Source organism: Pipistrellus hanaki (genome assembly GCF_964339955.1).
Source record: "Pipistrellus hanaki genome assembly, chromosome: 3".
In the NCBI taxonomy this organism is placed as follows: Eukaryota; Metazoa; Chordata; class Mammalia; order Chiroptera; family Vespertilionidae; genus Pipistrellus; species Pipistrellus hanaki.
In genome coordinates, this window is record NC_140505.1 from 61565648 (window position 1) to 61587957 (window position 22310).

At 34.7% G+C, this 22310-nt stretch overlaps 1 protein-coding gene across 11 annotated transcripts in view; it reads left to right on the forward strand.

Moving 5' to 3' along the window:
- The window catches only part of PCDH9 (protocadherin 9), an 897448-nt gene that overhangs the window by 460080 nt on the left and 415058 nt on the right, over nt 1–22310 (forward strand). The window contains exon 5 of one of the 11 annotated variants that reach the window (XM_084876517.1): nt 4437–4517. The exons of the other annotated variants lie outside the window; for them this stretch is intronic. Within the exon in view, the coding sequence (XP_084732643.1) occupies nt 4437–4487 (51 nt within the window). The 3' untranslated portion in view covers nt 4488–4517. Of the gene's footprint in view, nt 1–4436; nt 4518–22310 lie in introns of those variants that run through there. 11 annotated transcript variants of the gene reach the window in all.

Genomic DNA, 22310 nt, shown 5'->3' on the forward strand with positions numbered 1-22310 from the left:
TGTCAGAAGACCTAATAAATAAATTATTTGAATCTCAGCTTCATAAGCATGTTAGGTATGTGTAGTTCAGACTCATGTAAAATATGATTTCAGAAACACCATGCACACATAGTAGATAATAACTGGAGTTAGTAATATACCTGTAGTTAGTAATAATTCCCTGAAATTACAAACATCCTCTAGTACCTCTTCAGTAATCTCTTTGGTCAACTCAGTAGACACCATGAAAGTACACTGAGACAAGTACCATTGTGAGTTAAACATATAAAAAAAACATTACCCATGCAATTGTGGAGGAATGACATGTTAACAATTACCCGCAACATGAAGGGACATAATTGAATTAAAATGAAAGGTAAAATATATAGTCCAAACCTGGAAGCCAAAGGAAACATTTCCTCATATGTTACTGGAGATGATAATCATAAAGAAAAGAATATGCCGTAGTCTGCTTGGGCTGCTATAGAAAAACTACCATACACTGGGATAACACTAGGTGGCTTATCAACAACAAGCAATTATTTCTTACAATTCTAGAAGGTTGGAAGTTCAAGATCAAGATGTCAGCAGATCCAGTGTCTGGTGAGAGCCCATCTCCTTAATAGACAGCAGTCTTGAAGGAGCTCTCTGGAGTCTCATGATAGTTCAGTCTTCACGACTCACCTCCCAAAGATCCCATCTCCAAATACCATCATATTGGGACTTCGGTTTCAAACTATGGATTTTGGGAGGAAACAAACATTGGGTCTATGACATAATATTTAAGTAGGAGCTTGAAGCATGGAAAGATTTTTTTAAATACACTTTTGTAAAATATTTCAGGGACTAAAGTAAACAGTAAGATCCTAAGCAATGGTAACGTACCAGAAGATTTGAGATAAAAATTGGAGGAAGTTAGGGAGTCTCCAACATAGTAGACTAATGAACCCCCTTAAAGCAAGGGACAGTTCAGTTCTCAGTTCAGGAAAGTTGTGGGTTATTATATTTCCAAGCATTAGTTTCCTAATAAAGGGGTGCTCCCATATAGCTAAGCATTCTTTTCTTTTTAATTATTTATTGCACAGCCAGTGTGCTCAATGGTTGAGCATTGAGACATGAACCAGGAAGTCATGGTTTGATTACCAATCAAGGCACATGCCCAGGTTACGGACTCAGTCCCCAGTGGTGGGCCTGCAGGAGGCAGCTGATCCATGATTCTGTCTCATCATTGATGTTTCTATCTCTCCCTCCCTTTCTCTTCCTCTCTTTGAAATAAATAAAACATTTTTAAAAAGTATTTATTTACTAGTTTTAGAGAGAGGAAGGAAAATAGCAAGAGAGAGAGAGAGAGAGAGACATCATTTCTTATTCCACTTAGTTATGCATTCATTGGTTTATTCCTATATGTGCCCTGACCAGTTATCGAACCCATAACCATGGCATATCATGACAACACCCTAACCAACTGAGCACCGGCCAGGGCCTATCTAAACATTCTTAAATTCTTAAATCTAGGGTCACTGGGTTCTGCTTTGCCTGGGCAGTTCCCATGCATGCCTGTTGTCCCAGTTTAATCATTAAAATAGTCTTATTTTTCCTTCAAAAGAGTCTCATTTTAGGAAACAATTATACACACTCTACCCAAACCTGAAAGTGTCATGAGGTATATTGAAAACATAAAGTGATTTAATTTTACCACAGCCATACCCTGCTTCCTGAGACACTGATAAATCTCTTTAGTCAATTGCTTATTTAATAGTCACTCTTTTTACAAAGCAAACAAATGTTCTGTCATTTTTTTTAAAGGCAACACTGAGTTAGTTCATAATCCATAAATCAAAACTGCTCAGGTAAATTAAGTTTCCTTTTGTAAAACATTAGCAGTAATCAGCACAAAAAAGTAATATCTTCATCATGCAGATAAGAATCTGATCATCATAAAGGATTCCAACCTCATATACTTAGACAATAATATCCAAATTCAATCAAGTGAGGAAAGTAACAAGCTACTTGATGGTAAATGGAAATTTTTCCCAGGGTGCCAAGGGCCCAAAGTTGCACACATAAAACAAAGCTGTGTGATTGAAGGCGAGTGGATATGAGCATTGGCTAAAAGTTAGAAGGGTGTGGGTAATTGTAATTATACACAATAGAATTGCTGCCCACTGAGCACTGGTTTGACTTGATCGTAGGCCACTTTAATGCTTAGGTGATAAAAACAATACGTCACTTAGGGTATTCTAAATCACCTCATGGGATCAATATGAAAACTCTAGGGCTGAACAATGCCCAAGTGTTGGTACCCTGATGAAGCACAATAAATACATAAGCTTCTTTTATAGAACAGTTTGGACTAAAATATAAACCTAGGATATTAATGTGTGTCAGGACATCCTCAATTTGTCCACTTTATATGCTTCAGAAATATGTTACGTTTCTCTTAAAATGTGCTGATGAGTTCGCCCCAGAGTGAAAATCTAGTGGATGAGCAGGAAAAAAGGAGTGACTCCACATCTCTTCGCCTGTTTTTCACACCTTTGATAAACCATACATTTCGGAGCTTCCTTCCTCCTCTCATGGCAGAAGCAGATGGTGATTCACGCAGGGACAGTGCCAGCACGTTAGGTTAGCAAGGCGGCTTCTTATCCCCCCAGGTGTAGACGGGGTGAGTCAGACTTTGGTTCTCATAATAGCAACTCTGCCTTCTGTGATCTTCAGTCCCTTATGAATATAACTAAAGAGACTCAGGACGAGTCATATTCTGCAACTTGAAACAGATTATTATGAATATATTTGGACATAACTGTCCTGTTCCTTGAGAAAAATGTTCATTTAAGAAATTGCATGAATAGGTGCAGGGTCAATTATTCAGATCAGTTTATGCTGTTCAGTTCGATAGACACTCACTATGTGTGGCTATTTATATTTAAAATAATCCAATCAAAATTGAATGCAAAAAAAAAATTCTTGGTCACAGCACACACATTTTGGGTGTTCAATAGTCACGTGTGCCTAAAGGCGGCCACTGAGTATTTCCATCAGTGAAGAAAGTCCTATTGGAGAGCACTGGCTAAATGTCTCATTTTCTTTTTCTTTGTATTTGATGTGATGGGAACAGTCATACAGGAATGGCAAACCAGCCCCGTGTGGTAGAATGGATATATCATGTTATTATAAAAAGTGAAATTCTACAACTTACACATCTTGTTTAATCCATTCAGCTTATGTCAAAGTCAAGCCAAACTTAAGATGGTTGGTGACACTCTTTTCTAATCAACTAAATTTAAATGACTGAAACTATTTTTTTTTTTTGAGACATTTTCCCTGGCTTACTTTTCAACAAATAATGTGAATCTGTGCATAGAGTGTCGAGAAAGGATAATTACTAATATGCAAGTATAAACATTAGTAGTCCTATGACATTATTATGCTTTGTAATGTTGTGCTAAAATGGGATATAATTTGATATTTGAGAATGATAAAAATACAGCATTTCTAGCTTATTTAACATCCTCATGGTTTTATTTTTTTATTCTTGTTTTATTAAAATTTTCTATTGTATCTATATTAATCCCATACTTTGTGACATTTAGAAAGATCCTATATATTATAAAGAGGTAATATGCTAATTAGACTGGACAGCGGAACAACCATCCAGAACAACCAGCGGGTGGGGCCACGAGGCAGCTGGGGCTGAGTGGCAGCCGGCACTGTGAAGGCGGGACCCCTTGCACAAATTTCGTGAATGGGGCCTCTAGTCATATAAATAAAGATTAAAAACCATGTTATGAGTTATTTATTTATATAGGTTTACATGCTATAGAATATGGAACAATTAAAAGATAATATTTCTAATTGATGTCATTTTCTCAGGGACAATTCAAGCAAAAATTTCAGTAGTAGAATCTGTAGTATAAAAGAATATAACACACAGCTTCAATTTGCTTAGAGTTTGCCAAATATAAAAAAATTCCCAAAATAATTTTATAAATGAGGCAACAATAAGCTAGAAATTGGGACTGGCTTGTAAGCAAATCCTGACAGTAATAAAAGAGACATGGCCTAACTCTGGATTGCAAATTTACAGACAGCAGAGGCCACAGAGGACGGGAGTTTTCAAATGGCATGGAAACATGACTTCCTTACCCACGGCAGGAGTTTTGAGGCACACAGGATGACTGTCTGAGCAAATCTGATCAGATTAAGGCATGAAACTTATGATATTAATAAAACTGCTTTATTGCGTTTGCCAGGTGGCTTCTTATACATAAAGCTATATTTCTAAAGATGATATAATTCCTTATGCCAGAATGTTGGGTATCTTATGCTCAGTGCTTAAAATTAATTATTCCATATTTTTGTGAGGTTTTAATTATGGTTAATTTAAATTGTGATCTCCTAAAAATAAAAAAAGCTATAAACTATTATTGATTTTGTTGTTTTTCCTTTTCTTACAGACTCATATACATAGTCCAAGATATCTTTGCCTTTCTGAAAATCTACCATAATTCTAGCTCTACGTGCTTATCAGTTTCTCTTCTCAGTGATTTATGTAACTTTACTCTCATTTAATTCTGAAGGGAAGATTTTGTTAGTACTATTTATAATTAATAACAGAATTAGCGACAAATCAATTTGCTTCGTGTCCATAGGTAGCAAATTTTGAATTCAATTTATACTGACAATACATCCAATGTTATTTATAAAAACTCTATGCTGCTTCCTTGCCTTATGGCAGGTCCATTATCTGCCAGTTTTTATTGTTGGTTCTGATATGAATGTAGTGAAGGTGGTATATGACCTTGAATCTTGTCCACCTAGTGTTTATCGTGATTTGTATTGCAATTATGGTTTGACGTATGCTTTTCCTGTCAAAATGTAATCCCCAGGAGGGCAGGGACCTTGGTGAACACTAAATATTTGTGAAAAGAAAGACTGAATGATAAAGACTGAAGACAAGAAGGGAGGAAGTGGGGGAGGGAGGGGGGATAGGAGGGAGGGAAAGAAAAGGAAGAAAGAAAGAATGAAAGGGAGAGAGAGAAGGAGGGTGGAACAGAGGAAAGGAGGAGAGGAGGGAGGGAGGGAGAGATATAAAGGAGTAAAGAAACAAAATGTTCCATATTCACCTGTAAATCAAAAGCTAATTAAACAAATTATTAAAATTCAAATGACTGCTCTGAAGAAGTACAGGAACACAAGGGGTAGGAGCATAGATAGCATGTGCCATTCAGGTTCAGTCTGGAAGTCTAAGGAAGGAGGTAATTTAGGTAAAACTAGGATGATAGGGAGCAGCCAAGACCTACGATGTTGTGTAGCTCAGGTTAAGATGTCAGGATGTCTAAATGCCCATATTTGTATTTTTAAAAGGTGTCTTTGTCTTCAGTGTTTAAAATAGAAAGGGAGCCAAGTATGGATTGGATTCATGCTTGAAGGGCCAAGGAAGGAAGGATTTGCCAGGAAGTGGAGAGACAATGCTGTTTCAGTAGGAGAAGCTCCTGGCAGAATCTGCTCTTTGGTGGAGGAACACAGGGCCTGCAAGGGCAGCCTGTGCTATGTGCCGGCCTGTTTGCTTACTGAGGGGGTCTGAGTCATACTTTTCTGTCTATAGTGATATCATTTCTGCCTTTTTACCTAACAAACCGGAATAACTTTTCACTATTCAGAGTACAAGCCATCCAATTTTCCAGTGCAAATGGAGTGATTATTTTACCACCTCCACACTTCCCTTACATAGAGATTTATTTTTAAAATATTATAAAATCACAAGGTGTTTAGATGTATGCAAATAACTTTTGGTTTCTCAGTCATGGTCATGCGTTTTCAAAGGAAATACTCTACATCTAGCAAATGAGCCCCGGCACCTCCTATTCCCAATAAAGACCTAGTTCTGTTCTAGAATTTTCAACCATTGTTTCCAGACAGACCCTTCAACTGTAAAAATAGGAAGTCTGACCAGATAAGATTCCCTGAGGCTCCACAGTTCTGTAGTTTTGTTTCCTGGAAGATCATCTAATTTAAAGGCAGTGTTTATTGCAATAAGCTTTTAAAGATACCATCTTCAAAAAAAAATAGCCTGTTTCAACTTCACTTGCAGAGTGATGTGATCTTATTGAATTTCTAATTGCAATGCAGCTACATGTGGTCTGTATATCAACTTTGAATAGCATAAATTTATTTTGGTTGATATGATTGTAACCACACTGTTATCAAAGTGGCTCCCTAGAGATTGATTCTGTGTGTGGGGGGGGGGGGGTGCGCGGGGGGGGGGGGTTATTAAAGATGCCAGAGAACTTCAGGAGAATGCATTCCAAAATACAAATTTTTCTATATCATCTCTATTTTCATTGTAGTGCTACACTCAATTAAAGCGTCAAGCACTTACCCTCTACTAGTGAACAAAGCACGTTATGATGGGTGTAATCATACTCCCATAGGTCCAATTATCTCGGCTGGCTCCCAATTAATCCATGGAGTTGTTAGGTCCTCCTTTTAATTAGATCCCTTCCTCTCAAAGAACAATCTTTTTTTTTTTTTTTCATATTTCACTTTATTATTTCCTTAACTGGAACCCTGCAGGGTGGGAATACTACTTTGAAATGTACTTGTTTATTTGATGGCTAGTTGAGATTTAATAAAGGTGATATTTTTAACCAGAGTCTGCTTCTGAGTGGAGATATAAATGCAAGTCCTTCTCTATGAAAATTAAATTAAATACAAATATGTACAAAGGGAGATGAGGCATGCCTTGTATACCAGTATGTAACATTTTTCTTTAAATCCATTGATCTTTTTAAAAAATATATTTTATTGATTTTTTTTTTTTTTTTTTTTTTATAGAGAGGAAGGGAGAGAGAGAGTTAGAAACATCCATGAGAGTTATCAATCAGCTGCCTCTTGCAAGCTCCCTCCTGGGGACATGCCCTCAACCAAGGTACATGCTCTTGACCAGAATAGAACCTGGGATTCCTGAGTCTGCAGGCCAAGCTCTATCCACTGAGCAAACTGGTTTCGGCCCACTGATCTTTTGCATTATCTCCCGGAGTATGAAGATCAGCATAGAATTAACTACAATAGGTGTTTTTTGTTGTTTTTGTTTTCATTTGATTTACTTGATAACTTTAGTACTTTTAAGGGATTAATTTATGTTTTAAACTAAGATATAATAAAGCAATCTCTGGAAGGAAGGCATTTGATGTACAGTGACATTTGCCTGTTAAATCTCCTTTAGGCCACAGATAATGTCTGAAGGATTAAAGGTTGTTCTGTCAGCAAGGGGCTTCTTTTATATTTGCTTTTTGGTAGCAGGCACTCTCCTGCATGCCTTTTAAAGTTCATCAGGAAAAGTTTTTGAAATTATTAAAATCTATAACTGTGTCATTCTTTCCAACCAACTTTCTAAGCTGTTAAAAATATTGTCTTATGTCAGAGTAAAACTTTCTCATTACACCCAGAACTGATACAACTTTATAGTAGAATGTCCTTTGTCACCTCTGCATACCTTATTCAACTAACAGGGAGTGCACTTCCCAGGAGAGAGGAAAGCCAACCACTCTATCTTTAAATGTATTGACATTACAGGAATATAGAAATTAGGTTTCATGAGGACTGAATTACTTCAGAAACTTTGTTATATATGCTCAGCCTTATATAAATAAGTATAAACTTAAACTTTGGAAAACCTGGTTAACCTCATGAGATATAAACGTAGTTTAATTTATTTTATTAGTTGTGTTTTTGATTGTATTTACTATTGCCATGATAGAAAAAAAAATACACTTTGAATGAGGAACCATGTTTTTCTAGGATGCCAACATACAATAAAAGTTATACTAAATATCAAAAAAAAAAAATAACTATAGTTGTAAGTTTAGTACTAAAAATAGATCTTCCTTGACAAGGATCTTTTCAAATTCAAGGTTGCAAATTAAACCCTTGACGCTAAACCTTTCTCAATCCTAGTGTTCCCTACCGAAGAGTTGATTTGACAACCTATATAGCCCTTTGCCATAGCAACTATCATCTTTTGTTACTATGTTTGCTTTTCAAGTGTGTCCACTCACCTAGACTGAGAACATACAGGTCTCAGACTTCTGAATCTCTGCAGTTTCAGCTATTTTCATATCAACTGGTATATTTACAAGGCTTTCAATAAACATTTAGAGAAGGAAGAGAGAAGAAAAGGAGGGAGCATTTTTTATATCTATTTGGTATGATTGCTCCATAGACAAGACTGATTCCTACAGACATATTACTTCAGAAAAAAAAATAAGAAAAAGAAAAAGAGGAAAAAACTACTATCTTGGACACTAGTCACTAGAATCCACTTTATCCTGAATTCTACTCTCTCGTGAGTGTTAGAAAAATGTTACAGAGATTCAGACTCTTTGCTGTCAAGCTAGTCAACATATCCAACTCTTTTTTTCTGAAAGATACTTACTATGTACTTTTAGCTGAAGTTCAAAAGGCTCAATGTGTGTATTGGTTATACATGGAAACCAGAGTTTTCAGTAATTGAGCTCAAATAAAAAATACCTGAACAAACATTAAATCAAGCACACTTTAAATTATCTTGACTCATAATTTTCTCAGATGGAAAACTAAATGGAAAGTAAATTGCCAGACTGTTGCTTAGTGATGGAGACATTCCAAGAGTGGGATTTGTTTATGGAATGAGTCTATGATATTGTCTTAAATGTAATGCATCTGTACTTTCCCAATAAAACCTCCCCTTTGGTCTTATGTGGGGCTACCTCCTCAGTAAAGTGCCTGGCAGTCACTGCCGATGTGTGTTTCAGGGACTCCTTTGTTGGCTGCTTTGCCAACCATACCCCATTCGGACTGTCACAATCTTTCTCGAGATAGGTTTCTACCTTAGTTTGAGTTTTAATCTCTATATCAGTCTTGGGAGTCAGTTTATTTAAAGATATTTTAAACATCTTCATTCAAACCATCAAGTATCAATAATATGGTTTACCTTGCTTGAAAGCTGAATGTCTCTTCTTTTGCATACAGACTCCTACCATCGCTTCATGACAACTGCCTTAGATGTTCCAAAGCTTATTGAATGAAACCACCATGTGGTAGTCTAATACCAACTTGCAGTAGCTGATAACAATGTGAGACATATTTATGGGGGAAACTAAAACATAAATTTGTATTTGTGTTGCTGTTTAAACAGTAAACTTCAGTTCTCCAGCACTATCGATGATTGATCTACCTAAATATTTAAATTCACCAAATATATGGTAATTAGAATATTTAATGCTGTGAAGACTAAAATTATTTTAGAATTTTTTGCCCTTTCCTCCCTCTTCTTTCCCTTCCCTCAATAACTCCATTTTTCTCTTCCCCTCCTCATTCTACCCCATTCTCTTTCTTACTCATTATTTTCTTTTTCTTCTTTTTTAAAATATATTCCCCTTTGAATATAGTTTCTGAACTTATATCTGTAGACTGCTATTGTTCTATGCCTCATTCGATTCATCTGCACAACACAATTATAATCATGTTTTGATATATCTATCTAGGTTGGGATCTTGGGCCATGTTGCTTTTCCTTCTAATGCTTTAACCAATTAGAGTCTAATGTTTGGAAACGAGTGGGTACATCCTGTATTTGTGTGCTGAGTCCTTGAGAGCTCTTTGGCACCTGTCTTTTGTGAGCTGCACCCTCTTCTACAGTGGCAGGGCCATGGCCTGATGGATCTCTCCTCAGTACTGACTATCTCAACAGCTCCCGCAGTGACTGAGGCTGTCTGTCCCTGTCACAATCTCCAGCATCCACCCTCGGATCTGCTGCCACTAATAAACCCCTTTGTACTTTTCTTCTTTCCTCTCATCCTCTCCCTTCTTTCTTCCTCTTTTCCCTTCCCCTCCTCTCTCTTCCTCTCTCCGCTTTCTCTGGCAGTTTATCACAAATCAGCCAGAAAAGTTATCACCAGTTTATGTCAAGAATGTAGGATTCTTAATAACTTATATTGTGAAATATATCTATATATCTATATATCTATATATCTATATATCTATATACCTATATATATCTATATATCTATATATCTGTCTATATATCTATCTATATATCTATATCTCTATATATCTATCTATATCTATATCTATATCTATATCTATATCTATATCTATATCTATATCTATATCTATCTATATCTATATCTATATATCTATATATCTATATATCTATATATCTATATATCTATATATCTATATATCTATATCTATATCTATATCTATATCTATATCTATATCTATATCTATCTATCTATCTATATATATATATCAGTACATGGGGTATGTCCATTAGTATCTCAATTTAATTCCCCATTGCTACTTAGGAGCTAGGCTTTTTCTGGATCTCACATCTGAGGATTCTAGCAGACTTGTTTCAAAGTAACAGAAAATAAATTGCAATTGTTATTAAAAAAAATGATAAAAGCAAGAAGGCTGAGTTGGATTTCTTTAGCTTTCTCAGTATAGCACCAATTCAGTGATTTCTGATCAAACAAAGATGTTATTTATACTTGCATTACTATTAGTGGTATGTGTATTAAGATAATCCTGATTTCTCACCTATTATTACCTAACTAGAGGCCCGGTGCATGAAATTCATGCACTTGGAGGGGGCATTTCTCTGCCTGGCCTGTGCTCTCTCACAGTCCAGGAGCCCTCAGGGGATGTCTGACTGCTCTGAGCCTGGCTTCTATGTGAGTACATTGTGCTCCCCCTGTGTGAGTACACTGACTACCAGGGTCAGCTCATGTGTTAAGCATCTGCCCCTGGTGGTTAGTGTGCATCATAGTGACTGGTCATTCCACTTTTATTATATAGGATATTGGTAGGTGGAATACTCTGTATCAAGAACTGTTCTAAACAATTTGTAGCCATGATTTCATTGTTTTCTAAAACTTTGAGAGATAAGTTCTAATACTGAGCTAAATTTTACAGATGAGTGTATAGAGTCTTCAAAGATTAAATAAACCTGAGAAAATCTCTGAACAATTAAATGAAAACAAGTTTTAAAAGCACAAAAATAATTATACTTCACATAGAAAATATTGTTATTTTTATGTAGAGGAACCGAAGTACAAACATAGACATTTGTTTTGCTTCCTAGGTAGAACACAATTATTCAGACGGAAAATCTCATTGTCTCTCCATGACTCCAGTATAGCCAACATTATGACTTGAGCACTCTATGAGTGTACTATCATTTAAACATTTCTTGAGGATAATTTAAAATAATGTTAAATAATAAGACTTGCTTCGTTAGTAAAGAATAGAATCAAGTACCCCTAGTGTTACATTTCAGAAAAAAAATAAATAATATATTGTGTTTGCAAGTTAACAAAATAGTTGGGAAGCTAACAAAGATAGTACTTCCATGTGAGGAATGTTGTTCTTTCTTTCGTTTTATAATAGTAAGTGTAACCTTGGATCATTTCTCCCACTGTTTTACATCCAAGAGAATGCCTTCAACCTATGCATGATTTTTGAGAGACAGCTCTAACTCCACCTATTTCTTCAGAAAAATATATCTGAGTAAAAGTTGAGAATGATTTTACACCAATGTACTTTAAAGTAAATCATACTTAATCTATGGTGTTTTATTATTCACAACATCATTTTCTCACATTTTCAAATTATTAATGTTATTTGGTAAGCCAGATTCTGTGAAATATTGGCTTACAGATGATTTCTATGAATATCTTTGAAGACATTACATATAAATTAAAAACCTCAACCATGTAGCTAAAACAGGTACTGTTCACAGGAAAGCAACTTACAACATGAGGATATTCCATTAAGTAGCCCATTCCAAGAATATTAGCAGGCATGAATAAGATCTCATTGATGAAGAATACTCCAAGGAATAGAATATAGTAAATATTTATCAATTTGGAGGTAATATGGAAAAATTAGATAGAAAAATCCAATATTTTAAATTATAAAGACACAATTATTTTGAATATATTTTAATCTGTATCAATTTATCAGTGAATGGGTACAACCTGTATATCTACTAGAAAATATATTTTATTTCATTCTTTTTTGTATTTTTATTCTATTTCAGAGTTTTAGTAGCACATACACGGGAAATATCAAGAAATCAGGATTTTCTAAATCAATATACATATTACTATAATAATGCAAAGCTGTATTATTATTTTTGATATTCATCACTTCCTTGTTTGCTCAGAAATCACTGAATCTGTGCTATACTAAGAAAGCTAAAGAGATCAAACTCAGCCTTCTTGCTTTTTTATTATTGAACTTGCCTTGCTCATGACTTTGAACTCCTGTACATAGATCTGCTTAGAGAATGTATAATAATTGTGTTACTTCTTTCTTTCATTTCTCCCCCTTTGTTTTATCTTGGAAACCAGACTTTTTAAAGCTAAATCTTAAAATGATATTATATGATGAGAATTCCTGTCACTTTCTTCAAATTATTTGACCTTTAGTTTAATAGAGGTATAACTTAATGATCTATGATTGTATCAAAGTCTGGAATTGGAACATCTCATATAATCTGTATAGAAAGTTTTACATGCAAATGTTAATGGCTATAACCCAAAGAAATTAACGTGAGTTAAGTCCTATCTGCGTGATAAGCTCCTTGTTTCCTGGGTCATATCTTTTAATTGACATTTACTTTTTTTTAAACTTATATAATTTTTTTTTTTAGAATAAGGGCAGATGCGATTCAAAGGCTCTTTATTTTTTTTGGGGGGGTGCAGCTATGAACAAGAAGAGAGGAGAGAGAGAGAGAGAGAGAGAGAAGTTAGTATATATTTATTTATTTTCATTATATAGACCTTGTCCATATTTCACCTCTTTAGAAATTTAATATAGAAAGTTCTACATACAACTCCTCAGATCTACCTTTAAACAAACTTGAGATCCAGACTAGACAACCTTGCCCAAGACAACTTGGAAGTAGGTCTCATGGTTATTTTCCACAAGGGATCCTTGTAATCAGCCTTGATGACACCACTCTTACCAAACGCCACACTGTCACTAGTAATAAGCATAACCTCTGATCTCTATTCAATGTGACGGCATAATTTCTTCCTATCTGTAGAATTTTCTTCGGGCATCTCTAGAAAAATGGGGCAGGAGAAGATCACAGGTATGAAGTATTTTAGCCACATCAGTTATCTTTTAAATCTGGAATTAAAATTCTATTTGCTTTGTGAAATTTTCTCCATCTTAATCCAACCTCATTTATGTCACCTTTGTGCCTTCATACTTCACATCCATGCCACTAAATATTGACTTTTATTTGGCTCTGTTTTTATCTTTCAAATACAATGTCTATTTAGTTAAATATATGTTGTTTTAGTTTGCATATTGCCTTGTCTGAATTCTGTTTACTTTTCACTTTTTTATGTATTTATTATGCCTTCCTATACTCATGCATATAGATTGTAAATAAAATATATTTCTATTTTATAAAATTTATGTATATACAACACACAAAATATATGCATACAAATTAAGTAGTCTTATGATTCTAAAAACATATTTACCATACATTTATTTTAACTGCTGAACTCTGAATTTAAATGTAAACTGATTTATAGTACATATTTATACAATTTATTTTTAGTTCCAAAGAGTTCTATGCTAATAAATTTAGATACTCACATTAAATTATCTGACCCAATGAATTCCAATAATCTCCTTTATAATATCAAATAAATACATTTTAAGATATATACCTTAGAAATAATCCATTTACTTTGCATATTTTTTATCTTTAGCATCATGCCAATATGTGTATTAATGTTGGATGTATTTAAGAGATAATTATTGACATCTTCATTTCTAATCCATTAAGAATACATGAAGGAACTCAGACTAAGCCTGTGAGCTATTTAAGTTTTTAATAACAGGAAATTGGAAGATCTTACTCTATTTAGAGTTTGGCAAAATACTCTTTTCTCTACTTCTTACTCTTTCATCTAAAACAAAACCTTTGGTCTAATTTGAATTGAGATACTTGACAACAGCTGTGCATATGAGAGTGCTGAATAATTACAACTATCAATAGATGCTTTCTTTCTAAATATTCAAACATTTTCCCCTTTTGTGGGGTAGTGAGTTCATATTTTCTTCATATGTGCTATGTAAGTTTGACTCTGTTTTTTTTTTTGTGTCATGCCTAAAATCTAATCCTATATCCTCAAAGATAAACTCTAATCTATTTTTCATTATTTAAACTTCTAGGAACTTGTATTTTATTAAAGAGGACACATAGAAATTTAATGAATAAATGAATGAAACAACTCAATAATGACAGTCTAAATAAACCTGGGACTGAATTCTTAGAAATATCCTATCTAATAAAGAGTGAATATGCTAATTGGCCCTCATGCCATAGCAAAGATGGTGGCACCCACAGCCATTAGGAGGGAATATGCTAATTGATTGTCACACCCTCAGAGATAGTGACACCCACAACCACAGGTGCAGCACCCAGTCCCCTCAGCCACACCCGGGGAGGACAATTGCATGGCAAAGCCAGCTGCCTAGGGCCAGCCCAAGACACAGGCAAGGCTAAGATCGTGGCTGCCCAGCAGCCCAGGGCCACCCAAAGCTCAGGTAACCAGGGCCTGCCCAGGTTTGTGCTGCCAGAAGTGACAGCAGCAGAGGTGTGATGGGATGTCACTTTCCCCTGATCACTAGGTTACATGCCACCCCTGAGGGCTCCCAGATGGTGAGAGGGGACAGGCTGGGCTGAGGGACCCTCTTCCAGTGCATTAGTTTTCATGCACTGGGCCTCTAATACTACTATAATAGTTCATTTAAACTAAGCCTTATGTAAGAGAACTAAAAATAACTCAGTGACTTCAATAATACAATAATATAAGAATAAAATAAAACAATCTTAGATCAATGAAAAACTGTACTCCATGCTGTCATTCAAAGACTAAGGGAAGGGCATTTCTGTCATCATCAACTTGAAATTTCCAATGTCACTCTAGAAAAGGTAGCTGGAAAGTGTGTTGAGGATTTAACTTGTAAGTTGGTCCAGAAATCGATAATATGACCATGCCAAGCCATAGAGAGTGCTGGAAAACATGGTCAGATGGACAATAATTCCCAGGTACAACTCAATTATTATAAAATAAGCAAAGAATAAAAGTTGTATACAATCACCAATATCTACCATACCTTCTTGGCACAGACACAAATATGTGTTTTGCAAAAGAGTATAAGGTTCATACATGAAACTTAGAAACTTGAAAATTGGAATTGGCATTCCAGTGATATGCAGCCTTAGGTTCTGCCTGGAATTGCAGCAATAATTATTCTCTAAAAGATCTTGTTAATCTCATTGTATCAACATTAAAGGATATGGATCTTGTTGCCAATATTTCTTAATCATCTTTAATAAGGAACAATGGTGTATCATTTTATGGAATTCCTGATACTATTTATATTTTCAGATTTTATAGCCTTATAGGATATAATTATCAATTTGATAAGTCACCTTATAGTTTATGAAGTATCTGTTTACCTTAGTTTTAAAAAAACTCTTTGCTGTTTTATTTTTCTGGTATAGTATAATAGAATTTGGTAAACATATTCATATTTATCTTACTCAGTACTTATACTTTTTAAAATAAATTAACTGTAAACATAGGCTTTTATTTTTTAAGCACTAAATACCCTGTTTTACCCACCATAGACTTTTAATTTTGAGTTTGTACATATAAATCTAATTTTAGACTATTTTAACCAGCAGCCATATATTTACCCCCTTGCATAAAGTAGCTGTTTCTTCTGGGCCTTCTGCAGGTCCATGGTATTAATCAAGGAATGATTACCTTTATCTGGCACTTGTTATTAATAAGGCACCAAGTTGAGAGCTTTAAGGGATGAAAAGGGTTTTGACATCACAGAAAGCCGCTCAAGTGCAGAGGCCTCCTAGTCCATTGTCATAAGGACACAAGTTTGTGATTCAAAAGCAAGTCCTTGAGAATTTCTATCTATGTGTCAATTTCTTACTTATTGGACATTTTTCCTTATGCTCTTCTATTGTTTTATTCCTTGGTATTTCCCTGGACAACACTTCCAAATCCAGGAGATATGTTTCTTATTTTCTCAACTGATAGATTTATTGGGCTCCTCTACCTCCATCCCCCAATACCTTAGACTCACAATTTTATTTAGGTCTGCAAGGGAGGGCAGTTAGGTGCAAACAGCATGGCAAGGGAGCAATTAGGCATTAATCAGACAGGCAAGGCAGTGGTCAGGAGGTGATCAGACTGGCAGGAAGAAGTGGTTAGGGGCAATCAGGAAGGCAGCAGGTGAGTAGTTGGGAGCCAGCAGTCCTGGATTGTAAGAGGGATGTCAGACTGCCCGGTGGGATTGGGTCTAAACAGGCAGTTTAACATCCCTTGATGGGTCCCAGATTAGAGAGGGTGCAGGCTGGGCTGAGGGACACCCCCTACCCCCAAGTACAAATTTCATGCACCCGGCCTCTAGTATTATATATAATTTCACTCATATGTGAAATCTAATAAACAAATGAAACCACCAAGCAAAATAGAGACAGATTCATAGATAAAGATCAGGCAGGCAGTTCTGGTGTGGAAGGGGTTAGGGGAGGGTTAAAAAATAAAAGAGAGAACCTATGGACATGGACAACAGTGTGGTGATTCTGGTTGGGTAGGGAGATGGAAGAAGACATATAAGGGATAAAGACAATAAAAAAATGGAATAAAATAAAATGCATACCTGCATTTATTCAACATTTATGAAGCATTATAATGCCAAAAATCTCACTTTTCTTTCCAGCTTCTCACTTTATTTCAATTGGACAGACATATCCAGTGTACCTTTGATATGTCAATCACTCTCCAAACTATGTGCTACAGGTAAAGAAAAGAAAAAGACAGTCCTAACTCTCAAAAGTATTTATGGCCTGCTTACTATGATATGAACAATTTCGTTAATATACATAGGTACTAGTTTCTTCTTCTGTAGAATGGGGATAAAATTACTTGCCTTATAAAAATATTGTGAGCAATTTAATGATCTTATTTGACTCTCATAATCATATTGAATTTTTATTTCAACTTTGTGATCAGCACATTTTTTATTGTATGGATTAAAATAAGTTTGCTATCTTAAGTAATAAAGTAATTTCATTATCTTTATTACAATTTTGGATATTATTTAATCTAGGAAGAACTAAACTTTCCATTTTAGTTTCTAATATAAATGCTTGATACAATTCCACTTATATCCATTTCATCTGGCTAATATATTTATTACATAATTATAAAAATAAATGAACAGCAATTATACTTCTTTATGAAATTTTCAAGGAATCTTAATTTCTAAAGCTTGTGCAGATTAAGTATAGCCTGATGTATTTTTAAATCTCTTTATAAAATATTTTGTAAAGGTCTGAACTACAAAATTTGCTTCAAAATTGTGTTTAACCCTTCCCTACCCCAGCATCTCTCTCTTTCTCTCTGTCTTGCACACACACACACACACACACACACACACACACACTCTTCCAAAAAAGAGAATGAAGAAAAAGTTAAGAAGCTATTTAATTAAAATTTACTTCTAAGATTCCTTATGTTATACAGGAAGATAACATATTACAGCAACTAGAAGAAAAAAGTAATAATTTTACTTATTGGTGATCAATAAATTTCTAAAACTAACAAAATAATAAAGATTTTGTATTAACATTATTACAGGAAACACTTTAATCACAATATGAATTTACACTAATGTGGTTTTTTGACAGTTTTGATCATCTAGATGACTTAAATAAATTGTTGCATATGTTATGCCTTTTGTCATACTGCTTAAAGCAGGATTATAGTGTTTTTTATCTGGAATGATAAAATTGTAGAAAGAGTAGAAAAACAGCTTGCTTTGCTTACTGTACCCTTCACTCCAGATCTTCTGAGTCAGTTTTCTTGATTAGATGACACCTTCCTATTAATTTTTATTTTAAGTGAAAAATTCCTTTAACAAAAATTGTATTGAGAAAAGGAGATATTAATCTGTAACAAAAATTTAGAAACTAATACAAAAATTAGTAATAGAGATATTAATCTATTACATGCTTTTTTTTTTTATCAGTTCTCATTTGAAATTTCTTTACTCATTTAATGTCACCAGTACTGAACCATAAGCTTAATACTGGTTATCCTTTTTATTGCATGCATGCCTGCCTAGCAGATCACTACTTTTAAGTGTACAATTGGAACCATGCTGTCCAATATGGTAACCAATACACATAAGTGTTTTTTTAAAGTAACATTTGAGTTAATTAAAATTAAGTGAAATTAAAACTTCAGTTTCTCAGTTGTACCTGCCACATTTCAACTGTTAAGTAGGCACATGAGGCTAGTGACTACAATTTGAGACAGTGCAGGGAGTATATCCATGATTGCATTGAGAAGAGAATAGTGCTGCCTTAAAAGGAAGAACATTTCAGTTGTTGGCTTTTGGGAAATCACCATATCATTCTACTTAGAAATATTAACATAATACACAATTCTACAAATTATACATTATTGCTGCATCAGCTTAGTGAATGTCTGTCTCTTATGGTAAGGCAAAGATATTTTAGTAGTAAAAGATATTTTTGTTTTTTAAACTTTTTTATTGGCTTTTTTTAATTAATTAAAAAAAAGTGATGCCCTGGCTGGTGGCTAGTTGCTTGGAGCATCATTCTATATACCAAAAGGGTGTGGGTTTGATTCCAAGTCAAGGCACATTCACAGGTTGTGTGTTCAGTCCTTATTGGGTGTGCCTACAGGAGGCAACCAAACAACGTTTCTCTCTCTTCCTTCCTCTCTCTCTAAAAATTAATAAAAGATATCCTTGGGTGAGGATTAACAACAGTGAATATTGTGAGTTTCTATTTTGACATTTAAAACTGAGATTTTTACATTGCAAACCTTGCTCACATCTCCCAGAGAAAATTTCTCTTTGAAGTCATTGGGAGATCCAAACAGGAATAAGAGATAAAAGAATTGTGCCAGGGGGCAAAATGATTCCTTTTTATGTACCTATAAAATGAAATAAAATGTATTTGATGAATTGCCAGTCTATTTGCTCTGCTTTAGATCTTGCAAAGTTTCTATGTTATTATGAAATATAGATTTTAAAAAACACACAACCAAACCTGAGTCCCTTAAGATGGGGTAGGGATGCTAGAAGGCATAGGGGAGAAGTTAATAAAAACACAGAGTAAAAGGATTAGAATGCCTGGGCCTATTGTTAACTGTTTGTTTGAAGCTACTCTTTTATCCAGAATTAAGTGTCCCTTGTGTTTATGATATTCTGTCTTGGGCATTTATCTTCATGAATGTGTGCTCACTCAGTTATAAACAAATCCTATACATTATACTTAAAAGTATGACACATCATCTGGCCTCAAAGGTTTAAAATATCAGTTTGATATTAATGTATCCACTCATATCTCCCTTTTGATTATATTTTATGGCTCTAGGTATGCTCATTATATTTTTATTCTGAAATTTTATTTCCAAGACTTCTTATGTTATTTAGGCAAAATATATTTAGATTTAAAAAATTCAATCCAAGATACTTATTATTTTTTTCTACTTTATTGATTAAAGTATTACATATGTGTCCTTATTCCCCCATTACCCCCCTTATTCCCCACAACTCATGCCCTCATCTCCCTTACACTTCCCTCTGAGATTTGATGGTCTGATTCATGCTTCTCTTTGTTTTTGTTCATTAGTTTATGTTGTTCATCATATTCCACAAATGAGTGAGATCATGTGATATTTATCTTTCTCTGAATGGCTTATTGAGAAGGAGAGAGAGAGAGAGAGAGAGAGAGAGAGAGAGAGAGAGAGAGAGAGAGAGAGAGAGAGAGAGAGAGATTAAAAACCCATTCTCACTTGGCCTGCACTGTATTTGTGCTATTCTCATTCTGATGCTTTCTCTTTGCAGGGTGTTTTTGTTGCAGAACATGCATAGAATTGATGGGTCACTGTTGGTCTCTGTGATTAAAACTAGGTAGATTTGTCTCCTAGTTCATTCTATTTCTGAACTAGAGCTTAAACCAGAAGAATGTGTTAAAACCTAGAGGTCCATAGTTGGTAAGGAGTAGGTGTCCACTTGTAGTACAGACATTTATCCTGATTTTAAACATCCTGTGCTTTCACTTTAAAATATGTTGAGAGCACTTTCTAAATGCTGATTTTGAGCTGCTAGAATGGGAAAGATAATGTCCTACTATGGTTAAAATAACTAATTTTAGAATTAAACTGAATTTCAGTGGCACCAGCCCTTCTTAATATGATTATGTCCTTGGCCCTTAAATTATAGTTTTTCTTATGTAAAAATATCAAATCTTAATGCTTATGGCATAGAATTGTTCTAGGGATAAGAGAGGTTTGTCTGACACGTGGTAAGTGCTTTATCAGTTATTGCTGTTATGTTGTGGTATTTGTTGTTATTACTCCTGGGGCGGGTGCAGGAGGGTACAGATGGGGTTTGATCATCTTATCATCATAGGCTTTGATTGTCAAAATACTGGCAGAATTAAAAACAGGCACACCGACTGTTACATATTGCGGATGTTGATAGAATGCTCTCCACACCCACAGCATATTGTTGTTGGATAATGATGTTTAAGAAGATACCATTATTTGCGCAGCTATAGAATCAATTATCTGAGTGATTCATGTATCTGTGTTTGCATGGGTATCCTTTAGCAATGTTATGTTTTGACAATGATGATTTTAAATGGGGGTTCATAACATCACAAATATTTGTACAGTTTTTACTATTGTTTTCTTTTCTTGAGCCACTGTGAGCAACTTTCCATGAACTGCCTATGGCCTCTGCCAGGCCAAAACACCACACCCCCATGTGATCAAGTAGAGACAGAGTGGCACACATTTCAATGTAAAGTTATGGAGAACAGAGCAAGTGCACACCACCACTTGTAAATACATGGCTACTTGTGGGAAACCAGCTTTGCCATATTTGAATGGTCTGGAGAGTTGCAGAAAGGAAGAGAGTCCTGATCCTACCATTGTTTAATTTTGTTCATTCATTCACTTCAGGAATGGATTTGACTTTTGATAACTATATAAACCAGGCAAGATATATATAACATAAAAATCAATTTCAATAAAGTTGTCCAAAAATAAGGAAACATAATTCTAGAATCCACTTTATATCCATCCATTGCTATTGGTTTGAGTCTTTATACTGCCTACCAGCTGTTCAAATCATTACCATAGCCTTTTCAATGTATAATCAGCACCTGGAAAGTTCCATCCTACCTGGAAAATTTACAATGTGCTTTGGGATATATTATCAATTCAAGTTATTCTGCTTGAATGTGCATGTTTAGTATCATTGAACCCGAAATATGGTCTAATAAATTGGCTTCAGTGGTTTCCTTATTCCCTTAAACGTTTCTAATTGCTTATAACACACTATATCCTGAACTACATCAAAAAGTTCACAGCATTGATGCTAATGGTCTTTTTATAATTACTGCACCATGAGCAAGGTCTGACAGTGCAGTTTCAGAGGTTAGACGCCACAATTAGTGATTAAATTCATGATTTTATGCAGAAACCTTAAAGCTTCATTAAAATATGGAAATTGTATATGCATACATTTGCTTCAGTGTATATGTGTGCATATGTGTGTGTCAGTCAGATAAATACCTGGCAAAATGTACATCTAGGATATGTTATTTTTACATTATATATATAGGGTGGACCAAAAGTAGATTTACAGTTGTGGGTACTTGAAATACAGAGTTTATTCTTGTATTAGTTTTTTGTTAGTTATTGTCATATTATTGTTGACCTACTTTTGTCCACCCCTGTACGTGTGCATGGATATTTATATTTAGACTAGAGTCCCGATGCATGAAATTTGTGCAAGGCGCTGGGCCCTGGCAGCCACGTGGCTGCCTCTGCCCTTGTAGCCCCAGCTTCGCCCAGAAGGAATTTGGGAAGGATGTCTGGTTTAATTAGCATATTATGCTTTTATTATTATAGATTGTAATAAAAAAAAACTGTATAATGACTACATTCTCAATTTATTTTCCAAATACCGCATTTCTAGTGTAGTATATATTTTCATAAGTATATATAGTTCTTATGGATCATTTTTCTCTCTGTGGTCTGGAGTTTGAACAGAATATTCCCATATTTGTAATAAAGTACTAGTATAATAAAAAGAGTTAAGTTTATGTCATATGTTTATTTAACAGACTTAGACATCCTGTTTTTCATTATAAATATATTGCTTTGCATAAAATCATAAAAATTG